Genomic DNA, 13,785 nt, shown 5'->3' with positions numbered 1-13,785 from the left:
AGCCTGATGCAGGACTCAATCCCACGACCTGGGGATCACACCCTGAGTCAAAAGCCCAGCCCAAGGTCTCGCTACTGCCACCACCCCTACTGCTGAGTCGGAAGTCCTCATAGGACTGAGCCACCCAGGCGTCCCTCTTATTTGTATTTTCTAGTCAAGAGTGACGCAAGTTCCCAGGACCACATCACTTTCTCTCTCTCTCTCTCTCTCTCTCAGTTACTGGTTACTGCACATGTACTGTCCTCCTCAAACTGCTTCCTGCTTCCAACAGCCCCTTCCCAGCTAGGGAGCTTAGGTCTTTTCTGGGCACAGACCCCTCCTGCCCAAGGCTTCCCTGTTCCTGATTCCCACAGCCACTTCCTCTTGGGAATCTGGTTTCCTGCCCAGTCAAAGCAAGACTTGGCTAACTTGATGGATGCCATCTCCTAACATGTTTCACTTTCTAATCCTCATAGTCCACTTCTGTCCTCCCTGCCATTCTGTGTTCTCCCTGCTGGTGCTACTTCTGTTTCCACTCTGCACATCACTTCCTGACTTCCGGACGTCTTGCCCTAGACATCATTTCTGGTCCTCTTTTAATTCTTGCCATATACATCCCTTGCTGTGCCAGAGTCTAATTCCTGGGTGACAGTTCTTATACTTCACTCCTTGTCTACTGTGACACTTCTGGGTAGAGTCTTACACACACACCCTATCCTAAAAGGTTTTGTTTTGGCGTCTTTAGAGCCTATTTCCTGTCACACATGCCATGTCCAGCTCTGTATTACACTCCTCTTCCCTCTTAAAATCTCTCCTGGCAGGACAGGGAGGATTCTTAAATAGAGTCCAGGATCCCTGGGTGGGGGTAGGATGCACAAACCCACCGGTGTCTGGGGGAGGTGGTGGGGTTGGACAAAGCAGGTTGAAGCCATCTGGCAGTTGGACTGCAGCCAAGAAGCGGACGTGGCCAGTATGTCCCTGGCCTAGGCCAGCAGGGCTAAGGGGTGCTCGCGGGCAGCTAACGGTACTGGGTGAGGTGGGCATGGTGAGCACGACGCCAGCACTGGTGCCCACCCACAGCAGTTCTTCGCACACCAGCAGCGCTGTGATCCTCAGGCAGGCGGCCTTGTGCTGCCGGATGATGGCGTCCGAGCCTAGGGCGCGAGAGACAGACCAGAGCTGAGGCCAAATCCTCGCCTTGGCTCGGCCTCCTCAACGAGGGCGCAGAAAGGCTGGAAGGAATGGGCAGTGATGGACTGAGGTCAGTACCTGCCAGCATCCTGTGCACGGGAGGTGTGACGTCCACCTCAGCCAGCTGCTCAAAGGTGTCTGGATGGTAGAGACACACGTGGGCACTGCCTTTCAATGTCACCCATACACCCAGGCTGGAGTCTACCATACAAGCCACGCTGCGGCTGGAATCCTGGCCCACGTAGAACGTGTGCTGGTAGCGGGGGCAGGGAGAGACCAGATGGGTGACTGACAGGCCTGCCTTCCCTGGCTCTCCCTGCGCATGCTCCACCAGTGCCTACCTCCCCCACCTACAACTCACTCCAAACCTCTCTAGAAAGCCCACCTGGACTAACAGCACAGGCAGCCTTGTTCCTTGATCAAGGTGATCAACCTGTGGAAGCTTGAATTTCATGGAAGACCACCCCCCCCCCCCCCGCCCCACTTAATCCTCAGGAATTAAAATGAGGCTTCCTTTTCCCCGGAAACTCTGATTCTGTGATCAGAGAATTTTAGAGCTTGAAGGGTTTTTGGATCAATCACTGGCCTCTCCCTGGACAGAGAGATGCTTTTTTATGGCCCCCATGGTCTCATCTCCCTCTCTCATGGGCCAGGCTTACCCCAAATCAATTCTGTCCCCTTCCCCCCACCCCCTGCCACTGCTACCTCTAGCTGCAGCGTGTCAGGGCTCAAGACAAGGACTCGGTTTTGGCAGCCACACCACAGCCGCCCACCAACAGACACCATCTTGGTGATCGGGCTCCCCTGAGAACCCAGGGTCACTGACTTGAAGTTCTGAGGGTCCCAGAAATGGCCTGGAGTGAGAGTGGGATAAAGAAAAACAGAGCAAATTCAGTCTATTATTGCACTGGAGCCTCACTCCCACACCCTGAAATGAAATGCTAAACACCCCATTTATATATGAGGACACCAAAGCCCAGAGAGGGCCTGAGAAGTGCCCAAAGCCATGTCTCCAGACTCATGGCCCCAGAGCCCCACCCTTGCTCAGAAGAGAGTGCCACACTAGCAACATTAGCTGGGTGGGGTGGGGTAGGCACTCACCTGCTTCTCTTTGGTAGACCACAAGTTCTCCATTGGCCAGAGACACAAACACCTGGTTATTCAGATACCTAGGCAGGGAAAAGAAGGAGGAGTCAGGGGTTTCAGGAGGCCAGAGGAGGTCACCTGGGGCCAAGGCAATCATAGAATGGCTATGGCTCCTGAGAGACCACCACTGCAGGCAGGGGAGCCTGAGGCTAGGAAGGGGTAGACACTTGCCCACAGTCACATAGTGTGTGGGAGGCACAGCTAGCCTAGGACGAGGCTTCTGGCCTCCAGCCTCCATAGAGAGAAGGGGCCAGCAAAGCAGGGAGACCTGGGTGAACAAAAGGAGGCCTGCGTGTGTACAAGGGTCTGGAGCCAGGAGGACTACCCAGGGGTCTTACAGGATGCAGGTCACAGAGGCTGCGTGCTGGAGCTTCATGCTGTTCCTGCGGTCGCGGATGCTGTCGGAGGACTGGTATACGTGGACACTGTGGATCGGAGGTGGGCACCTGTGACAAATGCTTGCGTATGCCAGTCCCTCAAGGTATCCTTCCGCCTCTGTCTCCACCACCATCTCCTCCCTGCCGGGTACTGCGCGAGGTACTGAGATCCCAGAGCCTCCCCGTGGGTTTCAGGCCCACTGGCAGCCCAGGCTGGCAGTGCTCCTGAGGTCTGACCCAAAGCCTTCCTGCTTCTTGCACCGTGTTCCCAGCCCCTCTCCTGTCCCTACCAGCCATCCTCAGTGCCCAGCCACACAGAGCTCTGGTAGGCCTCGGGGTCAACGCTCAGCAGGTCCTCAAGGCTGCCCCGGGTGAAGGAGCCATGGCTGGAGCGGCGAAGGGCTCTCCCATCCATCGGGCTGGTGCTGCAGGGACCGCTAGGCCCGAAGGAGCCAGACAGTGGCAGGAAGCCGGGCTCCTGCTCCTCCTCTGAACTGGTCGTCTCTGCCGTGGCCTCCTTGGAGCTCGGGGTCTCCTCATCTGAGGGAGACAAAGTTCTCTCCCTCCATTCCCCTCTGCCAGGCCCAAGACCTGATAACTTTCAAGGTCCCTATCTCCCCTCCATGTATCCCTCCTGGCCACGTCCCTCCTGAGAGCCTCCCACTGCTGTTCTCCCTTCCCCGAGGCCTCTGTGGGGCTCAGGCCTTGTTATTCTGGTCGCTGACAGGTCAGTGCTACGGGCTCCTACTCCTGACCTGGCCCACTCCAGACCACCACCACATCATGGATGGGGGGGGTCAACCACCCCACCCCCTACTCTATCTCACCTACTCAACTGGGCTTTCTGGCGTCTTCAGGATCTGGCCCGACTGGCCCACTACCCGCTGCCCGCCTTGCCCACTGCTCTGTGTGCTGACATCCTGAGACTTGATTCCACGCCTTTGCCTATGCTGGTCCCTCCTCACCCACCAGTACCTATTGGGCTGCCCCTCCTCTGTGTAGTCCATCCTGCCTGACAGCCCCAAGCTGGGCACTCACTGCCAAAGCTGGAGGAGATGGTGGACCGGCTGGCTTGGCTCTGCAGGGTTCCCGAGGGGCTGGGCGAAGACTCATCATCAGAGTCACTATCAAAGGGCACCAATTCTGGGCGGGGATCCCCTCCGGCGGGGCCTGGTGCCATCTCCAGCCCCGAGCCAGCAATGGAGATGTGCAGGCAGGGCTGGGGCCCAGGCTCTGCCAGTGTCGCTGCTTCTTCGTCTGTGGCCTCAACGTCCAGTTCTGGACCGGGGGTCTCCATTGCCGTCTCTGGGGGATTCCTCAGGGAGGCAGGCTGCTCCCTGTGAGATACAGGAGTCGGGAGGAGGGCCGCCAGGACCCAGGGCTCTTCCCACCTCGTCTGCAAGCCCACTAGGCCCCGCACCACCCATCACCCCGATGTGACAAGACTGCCACCACATCGGGGTTAGGGTCAGGGCCTCACCTGTGGCCGCGGCGCTGCAGACCTGGCACTGCGCCAATGCAGAGGATGCGGGCAGAGCAGACGGCAATGCAGGCCTCCACGTCCGGCTCAGCACGCAGGCTCAGCAGGCACACCTGGCCCACGTAGCCATCGCTGTTGCACACCCACACTTCAGGCATGGGCTCGGGGCAGCTACTCTGGGTCGGGGCCGCACAAGAGAACTGCAGAAGGCACCAGGGGACAGGGGAAGATAAATGAGGAACTGCTGGTGGCTCCCCACTGCTCTCCAGGCTGACTCGCAGAATGGACGGGTGTGCATGAATTCCCAATATACACGTACACGCACACACACAGCGCATGTGACACTCTACAGATCACATGCATATGTGTCCATGTGATGTAGGTATCATCCATTCACACACATATGTGCACCCACACCCACACATATAAACCCTAATGTGACCACATATATGTATGGGTAACAAATGTGAAAAGTGTAACCTCTGTCCAGATGTATGCAGACTCATAAAAGTACATAACTTAGACATCTCATGTTAACCAGACAGCCTTTGTTCACATGCACCCATGGATGTGCGTGGCCATACCCACATGTGTGACACATGTAGTATCCATGTGCATGTGCAGAGTTATACACTCAAAGGCAGAGGGGGCGACTGTAATGTTCAAGACATATACCTGATGTTGTGCACAAAACAAAAACATGTGAACACATGCTGGAATACACATACTCACGTGACCCAGGTGCCCACACGCACCTGCATGCCACTGCGGGTTTTCATGATGGGGATGGCCTTCAGGAATTCAGGGTCTAGACAGCTTTTGCTGGATGCTGTAGCAGAGGAGGACAAGCAGACATACTTAGCATCCACCTCACCTGTGACCATCTCCTTTCCTCACCTGTGACCATCTCCTTTCCTCCCCTGCTCTTCAGGGTCTCTCAAGGAAAAAGGAGGTACCTGTAGGTTATGCCCTGCATGTCCCTGGCCTCAATCCTCCCATCTGTACAATGCAGGAGGCAGACTCAGAGGTCCTGAAGGATCTTCTAAGCCCTGGACCCTGATGAGTAGCTTTCCAGGGCCTGCTCACACTGTATGTGCATGGCGGGGGCAGGAAGGGGGAGGTCCTGGCATCCTCTCTCACAGTAGCACCCCTGCCCTGAGCTCACCCTATCCACTGAGTCCCCTCCCTGCCAGTGAGGCCCTGGCAGAGTCCCCAGCTTCTCTGTCGGAGTCTCAGTCCACCCTCCCAGCAGCAGGGACCAAAGCACAGGACTCAGGATTTCTGACAGATCACTACATGGTGCGGTACCCTGCCTGGAGGTGCTAGAAGGAGGACACCAGCATGGGCCTGGCTTACCCAGCTTCCTCTTGGCCTCATCAAAGGCCTGCTCGAAGCCGAGGCGGGCGTCAGGGTGAGGGAACTCAAAGATGAAGGAGTCAGTGCCTTCAGGCCTCGTGGCGCACAGCTCCAGCTTGGTAGGGGGGAAGGACAGTGCATAGCACAGTGCCTGCTTCTCCGACAGGTCCCGGTGCATGGCGGCTGAGAGGTCCCGCAGCGCTTCATCCAGGCTCTGCCGGGAGGAGGACCCAGGCCTTAGGCCCTGACATCTCCCCACAGTCTGCTCCTGCCCTGAGAATGCAAGTGGGGCCCTGCCTCTCCCCTCAGACAGAAAATGGGACTCTGTCTCCCCACTGGAGGAGGTAGGCTGGCCTCCAGCCCACCCCCCACCCCCCCACAGACACCATGGGCCCTCTCTCCTCCCTCAGCTGGGGACAGAGCTGTGTCTCCACCCTCAGGCCTGGAACATGTCACTTCCCTCAGCTGCAGTGAGGCTGTATTTTCCCCTTGCAGTAAGTGACAGAGGTGAGTGACCTCTTCCTCGGGCAAATGAAAAGTCTGTTCTCTCTCCCTCAGAGAGAGTCTGGTGGACCCCACCACCCCCACTGCCCTAGCCTCAGGCAGAGGGCACTGACCTGGTGAGGGAAACCAAGGCTCTCGGAGAGCTTGCTCATTTGGCCTAGGGTGGTCAGGTCCTCATCTAGGCGGTTGATAGCTTTCTGGATGTTCTCCCGATTGGTGGCCTGGGATGCCCCTGGTAGGGACAGAGGAAGGCCATTGGTAGATACAGAGGCAGACAAGGTCAGGTTTGGACAGACATTCTTCCCCTCCCTCACAGTCTGCAGTTCAGTGTGGGGAGTGGCCTGACAAGCTGAGAGCTTGTAAACCCTGAGATCCAAGGAACAAAGTGACAGGCAGCTCGCAAAGAAACACCAGGCCTGGGAACAGGGGACTGCCTGATGCAGAGCCACTTGGCACAAGGTGCTGGTCCCTTGGAGAACTCCCTGGAAGAGCATAAAGCATAAACAGCAGACAGCTCTGCAGCTTATGCAGGCTCCAGCTGACACTGGAAGCTGCAGTGGTACGGCCTCCACAGGGGAGTCAGCCGGGCAGCCAGAGCCTCAGGCGGTCAAATCTGCTGACCAAGGGACTCAATTCCCCCACAAAGGAGGGAAAATGAGCTGATGCTCTGGATTTCTCTAGTCCTACCCCATACCTGACCATAGCCAAGTAGCTGGCCCCATAGGCCAGCTCAGCATCCCCACACCCAGCACTGCCTGGCTGGGGGTTTACACCCTGGGCCAGTAACCCACAAATGGGCAGAGTAGACAGCAGTGGAATGTACTAGACAAGCTAAGGCTTGGGTCGTCTCGTACTCCTTCTGAAGGAAACCGTCCCCCCCACAACCCTCACAACCTGGGCAGCCATATGTTCTTCCGTATGACCCTGTCTCACTCTCACCATACTTGACTGGACAGGAGTAGACACCTGACCTAAAGGTAATCATTTTATCAACTGGCCTGTGCTCCAGTGAGAAGAGACAAATTAGACCAATAATCAACTTGTATTCCTACATACAGGCCCATGTGAGGCAGGCCTGGCTTTACCCTGGGGGCCACCAGGGAGCCTAGGGACAGAGTCTGGACCTAAACTGCCTGCTGGCCCAGAGGTGCCCACACCACCATCTCAGACCAATCGCCCCACTCAGAAAGGTAAACTTCAGACCCTGGAGTGGCTAGAGAGAAAGACCACGATGCAGAACAGGCCATGATGGATCACAGGAGTTGGGGGGAAGGAAGAAGCAAAGAAAGCGGAGTAGTGAAAACAAGCAGACACACAGAAGGAGACACAGACACATGTACACACAGCGGGAGGAGCAGCTCTTTGAAACCACCTCAGCTCCTAACAGCCTCAGCCCCAAACAACACGGATCTTTCCAACCAGCCTCGTGCTTGGACTGACTTGAGAGCATCTCTGCTCCCTATGAGCAAAACTGCTGGACCAGAGCAGCGTGTTGTGGTCTAACAGGATGCTTATACAGTGGTCAGTGGCAAGCAGCGGGTGTCTACACCCCTGCACCACCCCAGCCTAGGTTAGGGTCCCGCCAGGTCAGAAGGTGGTCCTGGTGTGGCTCTGTGGCAGGCAAACTGATCCTGCAAGCCACCTCCCTTGTCCTGGATGGGAAAATGAGGCCCCAAAGCGCAAAAGAGGATGGGTAGGCAGCCAGCCTGGTCACAGTTCTTACAGGAGAGCCCGGATACCCAGAACCCTGGGGTGGGCCCGAGGCAGCCCCACCTTTGATGATGTCCGCATCTTCCAGAGGCAGCTTCCATAGCAGCTTATACTTGCTGGCTGTGTCAATGACACTGGCTGCCGTGTACCTGTGGGGAGCCAAGGGGGTGTTGTGGCCAAGGCAAGACAGCTGCTCACCCCTACCCAAGGCCAGCCCCACCCCAGGCACTCACAGGCTCATGGAGCTGCGCCTCAGGGAGCCCGACTTCCGCTTCAGGGTGGTGCAGACAATGAGATCCGTGAACAGGAAGAGGGACCGGTCCTTCTTGCCACCGACTGCCTTCTGTGGAGCCCGAGGCAGGACTCATGTCCAGAGGCCCACCCTCCTGCCCACCGTGCCCAAGGGGACAGCCAGGCCCAGAGAGGGGTGAGGGCTCTGCCCCAGGTGCCCAGAGGCAGAGTTGAGACTCCACCTGGGACTCCTGTTGTGGGGAAGAGCAGGGAGGCCCAAGGGCAGCAGGTGTAAGCAGAAGCATGAACAAAGTGGGGTGATGGGAACAGGTGGGTAGACAATGGGACACTTCTTACCACTTCAATGACCATCTCCTGCCTTAGGAACCGCCGCAGAGGGGCTTGGAGCTGTGGGGCAGGACAGATAAAACATCTTGAAGCCCAATTATTAATCCCACCTCCTCCCCAGACCCTGGCGACCCCTCGGCCCCACCCCATGGGCGAGGCCAATAGAAGCAACACCCCATCTATCCTCCTAATAGTGTGTCAGGTGGTGGGACATGTGGCCAGACACAGACACGGAAGAGGACATGGATATGGCCAGAGATGGGTGGAGATGCTGGCAGACATGGATGTGAACACACTGCAGACACCACTGTGGATGTGGTCGTGACTGTGATTCCAGGTGACCACAGATGCAAACAAAGCCATGGGTGGAGTGGGGGGCACTCACATCCTCCATGCCCTCGATGTGAGCCTCAATTTCCTGCAGCACACGGGCATGTCGCTCTGCCTCCTCAGCACTCCGCACACCCTTGTTGATGCGTTCAGCCACCTGTTTGATGTTCCGCTGAGCATCCAGCAGGAGTGGGTGGTCTGGGTGGTCCTCAGGTGTGTGCTTCAGGAGGTCCTGGGTTAGGAATGGGGACAAGACCTCTACTTCGCTGCCCCTTCCAGGCCCTGGGTGCCCACACTGACTGCTGGAACAGGAGTGACTATAGGTGGACTGCAGAGAGGATTTCTTTTCCAACCCAACCCTTGAAGACTCTGATATCAGGCCCAACCAGGTAGGGGCCTCCCAGCCCGCTGCATCCTCACATGCCTCCCGGCTTTGCCCCCCTGCCCACCCAACCCCATGCCCACCTTCACCAGAAGTTCATAGCGTGGGATCCGCTGCACAGGCTTGATCATGAGGTCAGACAGTGCCTGCTTCTCCTTGTTCTCACGCATGCTTTGCTGAAACCAGAAACAAGGTGGACAGGCACCCGTGTGAGGAATGTCATGGAAAGAAGGGAATGTCCAGGGGCAAGCCCCCAGCTAGTCCCTCCAGCCCAGCCTGGGAGCTCTTGCCACCCCACTCTCCGCGCCCCCAGCCAAAATTGGCCCACGGTGAGGGTCATGGTCATCCCCCTGAGCTAGCACACCATACCTCCAAGAACTTGAGAAAGGCAGGCCTTGCCTCCTTAGCCACACGCACGGCATCCTTTGCATTGAGAAAGTTATCAATGTAGGCAGAATAGATGTTGACCAGGACGTCCTTGGAGAACTGTGGATGAAGAGGAAGGTTGGGGATCTTCAAGGTGTCCCTTACTCCACCTCATCCTATCCTGGTTTCCAGTGACTCATAAGCCAATATCCTTTCCCTCCAACTGGACATGATATGGTCTCTAAGGGATCGAGCATGTGCTCCTGTCATGTATACATGTGGTATGTGTGACCATGTGAGTAGGTGTGTGCATGGGTGCACACACACCCACATATCTTACCTATGGTTTGTGCATACACAGACATATGCCTAGATGTGTCCTGTGGACAGGCTCTCCCATTTCCAACTGGGTGTTTCCATTCCTTGGTCTCCAACCCCCCTAAATCCAGCCAGGCAGGTCTCCCTCCTCACTGTCCTCTGAGAGATACTCATTCCAGCCACTTGGCCTTTGCTCATGTAATTCCACCAGAATGCCCTTAGACATCAAATCTCACCTACTCTCAGGGCTAAGCTCCACCTGTGCCTCCTCCAGGAAGCACTCCCTGCCCTGACTAGGGCTCTTCCTGGAACCATACCTGGCCTCTGGCCTCTGGCCTCCCTTGATCCCCCCAGGACAGGTCTCCTCTCTGCAAGATAGGTACGAGATACAGACACCCACCCTGTCCAGTAAAATCTTGCTCTGTGGGGGCACACAGCTGGTGGCTAACCCCTGATAGCCAGCAGACAGCTGGGCTAAATGTGAAAGGCCCTGGCTGGGAGTTGGGACACCCTGGTTCCTGTCTCGGCTGTACCACGGACGGGTTAGGTGACCTGTGGTGGTGTTTGTTTCTGGCCCCTCTGGACCAACAAGAGCCTCTGTTTCAAAGACACTAACTGTCCTCCTCCCCAGGCCTGGGGTGTGCTGCAGGGCAGAGGCTGCAGCAATTTGAAGAGGAAGACAGCCCTTACCCCCCAGCCCACCCTGTGGTAGAGCATTCTTTGTTGTGCCTTCCCTGGGGTTGGGGTTTCTGCTCCAGTCAGACCATGGTCAGCATCAAAGTCCAGACAGGGGATGAGCCTGGTGACACTAAGGGTGGTGATGGCCTGGAGATGTCAGCACTCAACCGGGGTCCCATCAAGATTCTTGTCACATCAGTTCTAGGTCAGCAGGCACCGTCTAAGATCTTCTTAGGCCCAAGGCCCACCCCCATCATCACAAACACATGAAAAGACATCCACATCTCACAAAAATAGATAAGGTGTTTTGTTTTTTTTTGTTGTTGTTGTTAGTACAATTTTTGGAAGGGGTTTTATAATTTTGCTTTTGAAATTATTTGGCTCTGAGTAACCATTTAGTTTGTATTCGCCTATGATTTATCAGTCATCACCATGCATTCTTGGGAATTCTGGCCAAATAACAAAATGTCACTTAAGTTTTTTCAAATGTAATTAAGTTCATATAAATGAATACTAAATTTAACAATGAAAGAAAATGGTATGCTATGTTTTTACATTTAATTAAACGTTTATTAGTTTTGCTTTTACAGTTCTTTTTGAATTTTGAAGCCGATGCCTTTTCTAATTTCCCATTCACTATTGTAGGATCCTGAAGAGCTCACAGGCAGGGGTCTGCTTGTGGTGAAAGGGGGTACAGAGTAGGGCAGAGTGTGGGCATTGGAGCCGCATTTCCTGGAGTTGAACCCTTTATCACTCACTAACCATGATTTTGATCTGGTTACTTTCTCTCTATGCTACAGACCCATCAATCTTAAACATAGAGATATAACTTAACTGCAACTTTCTCCTAGACTTGTGGATATATATAACGTATTTAGAATGATGGCTAAGTACCAAATAGTCAGCTATCTTATTAAAATGCTGGATGGAGAGGTGCCTGGGTGGCTCAGTCAGTTAAGGGTCTGCCTTCTGCTCAGGTCATGATCCCGGGGTCCTGGGATTGAGCCTTGCACTGGGCTCCCTGCTCAGTGGGGAGTCGGATTCTTCCTCTCCCTGTGCCTTCTCCCCCCTGCTCATGCTCTGTCTCTCTCAAATAAATAAAATATTTAAAATGCCAGATGGAGAAAAGGGCTAGTCAAGGTGAGGGCTGAGGTCAGTATCAGCACCAGCTCAAGGTCAGGACTAGTGTCAAGTGCCAGTGACCAGAGTTGGGTCCAGGATCGGGGTCAGTGTCTGGTTGGGATTGGGGTCCATGCCAGCTTCAGCCAACTCTGGGATTTGGCAGTGTTCAGGTTCAGGTCAACCCAAGGGCTGGAGTTAGTGCCAGTGTTTGCTCAAGTTCTAGGGTTGGATTCGGGATCAGAGGCAGCGTCCAGGTAGAGTGGGTGTGGGTGAGGGGTCTTCAGTAGGAGCCATCCCCTTCCAGGAGGCACCCTGGCTTGTGGGGGCTGTGGTAGTAGGCAGCTGGGCCACTCACCGACTGGACAAGCAGGTCTCCCACCTTCTGCTGGGCATGCCAGGTCTGCACACAGTGCCGCACCTGCTCTAGGAATTGTTCATGATGCTCCAGGAGCTCAGGGATCTGGTCGAAGATTTCATCCACCAGCGATGGGTCACACAGCAAGGAGTTCTCTGGCTGCTTCAGTGGCTGCATGTAGCCCTGGGGGACCCACAGGGTCAGTGTGGGTACCCTCAGAGGGATGGACCCCAACCTACTGGCACAGGTGCACACGAAATCACCTGGGCCAGTAACTCAGTGGCTGTGCCTCCCGGATCTTCCACATGAAACTTCAAGCTCTAGGAGGGAGATGGAAGGCCTATCCCTACACCCCTTGCTGTGCAAGGGCCTGGCCCAAGATGGGGTTCAGGAAAGGTTTGTTAGATGCATGAACAAGCAGAGCTTGGAGTGAGGAAAGCAAGAAGATTGGGCTCCTGGGAGACCCCCACACACAAACTTAGCAAACATTTTGTTGAGCACTCACTCTGTTCAGCAGTGAACAAGGAAGACCAAACTCCCTGCCCTAGTAGAGCTTACAGTCTGGTAGGAAGAAACACACAAATACAGAAAGAAACAAAAATAAGCCACATTTCATCAAATCTTTAAGAAAAAAACTGCTGCCGGGACACCCAGGTGGCTCAGCAGTTGAGCACCTGCCTTGGGCTCAGGGTGTGATCCTGGAGTCCTGGAATCGAGTCCCACACCAGGCTCCCTGCATGGAGCCTGCTTCTCCCTCTGCCTAATCTCTGCCTTTCTCTCTCTGTGTCTCTCATGAATAAATAAATAAAATCTTAAAAAGAAAAAGAAAAAGAAAAGAAATGCTGCCAATTCAGTTATTATTATATGCCATCAGTTATAGGATGAACCTGGATTTCAGAGCTGTTAAATTGTGAAGGAGGTATCTTAGAAGCAGTTACACATGGAGAGTTAAAAGATGAGAAATGCTGTAGGGAAAATAGAGCAAGGAGGGGCATGGGAGGCCTTCAGTGCCACTATCTGAGCATTGTTTTCAGTTTTCAGATCTACTGGTCAGTCTGATTAAAACTGTTCTTTTTCACCTCAAATCTGCATTCACCTTTGTTTCCTGAGAATGGAGAGAACCTGCTTAGCAGCAGGCCGGGCTCACAGAGCGGTCGCCCTCTACTGGCCTAAACTGTAACTACAAGCCCAAGAACTGATGTTTGAAAAAGTAATGCAACGTTGGGGTAAAATTTAAATTAAACATATTTAAAAATTGGCGTGTTTTATAAAGCAGCCTCAAGAAAGTGAAGCTCAACAGAATCCTCTTGCCCAGTTGGGGATTCTTAAAAAGGCCAGGAGGGTGACGGTGAGGAGACAGGCAGGGAGCCTCCTCTTTTACTGCATCTAGGCTAAGGCCTTCTCTGTGCGGGGTGAGGCAGGGTGGGGGGTGCTCTCCCACAAAGAGAGGAGCTAAACTGCACCACACACACAAGCAGGCCCACAGTGGGAGGAAAAAATGAGCTGAGAACCCGATATGGAACTTCCTAGGAGCCAACACCTGCACCCACTCACCACATACTTGCTGAGCAACTACTGAGTGCCTCACCTTCTAAGCTCCTGGCAGACACAAGTCCCCTGTGCGTGTGGAGCTGACACTTCAGTGCAGGGAGGCAGAAAATAAGCACCGTAAATAATGACATTATCACACATGTATTAGAAGGCAGTAAATACTGTGGGAAGAAAGACAAGGTCAGGAGTGCTAGAAGAAGGGTGCTGGGTCAGGGAAGAGGGAGGTTGTTAGCTGGGAATTCAGGGGTCGAAGAAAGACTCAAAGGGTGAGGGGGACACTGAGGAAAGGTGTAGCCTTAGGATGTGGGTTCAAATCCCATCACCTCTGGCTGTTAACCTTGTTATTTATTTATTTTATTTC

General features: G+C 54.6%; 1 protein-coding gene across 1 annotated transcript in view; it reads right to left on the bottom strand.

The window, feature by feature from the left end:
- Positions 1-13,785, bottom strand: part of ARHGEF17 (Rho guanine nucleotide exchange factor 17) — a 58,872-nt gene that overhangs the window by 1,883 nt on the left and 43,204 nt on the right. Inside the window, exons 3-20 of the mRNA XM_072794485.1 lie at positions 11,874-12,056; positions 9,404-9,520; positions 9,118-9,210; positions 8,708-8,884; positions 8,332-8,382; positions 7,977-8,086; positions 7,807-7,892; positions 6,147-6,265; positions 5,530-5,743; positions 4,929-5,002; positions 4,174-4,373; positions 3,732-4,030; positions 2,984-3,233; positions 2,655-2,741; positions 2,272-2,339; positions 1,876-2,024; positions 1,249-1,423; positions 864-1,133 (exon numbers count right to left, since the gene is read on the bottom strand). Of these exons, the coding sequence (XP_072650586.1) occupies positions 864-1,133; positions 1,249-1,423; positions 1,876-2,024; positions 2,272-2,339; positions 2,655-2,741; positions 2,984-3,233; positions 3,732-4,030; positions 4,174-4,373; positions 4,929-5,002; positions 5,530-5,743; positions 6,147-6,265; positions 7,807-7,892; positions 7,977-8,086; positions 8,332-8,382; positions 8,708-8,884; positions 9,118-9,210; positions 9,404-9,520; positions 11,874-12,056 (2,722 nt within the window). The remainder of the gene's footprint in view (positions 1-863; positions 1,134-1,248; positions 1,424-1,875; positions 2,025-2,271; positions 2,340-2,654; positions 2,742-2,983; positions 3,234-3,731; positions 4,031-4,173; positions 4,374-4,928; positions 5,003-5,529; positions 5,744-6,146; positions 6,266-7,806; positions 7,893-7,976; positions 8,087-8,331; positions 8,383-8,707; positions 8,885-9,117; positions 9,211-9,403; positions 9,521-11,873; positions 12,057-13,785) is intronic.

Source organism: Canis lupus, chromosome 23 (assembly GCF_048164855.1).
Source record: "Canis lupus baileyi chromosome 23, mCanLup2.hap1, whole genome shotgun sequence".
NCBI lineage: Eukaryota > Metazoa > Chordata > Mammalia > Carnivora > Canidae > Canis > Canis lupus.
Note: the sequence above shows the minus strand (reverse complement) of the source record. Positions and strands in the feature narration are given on the sequence as shown.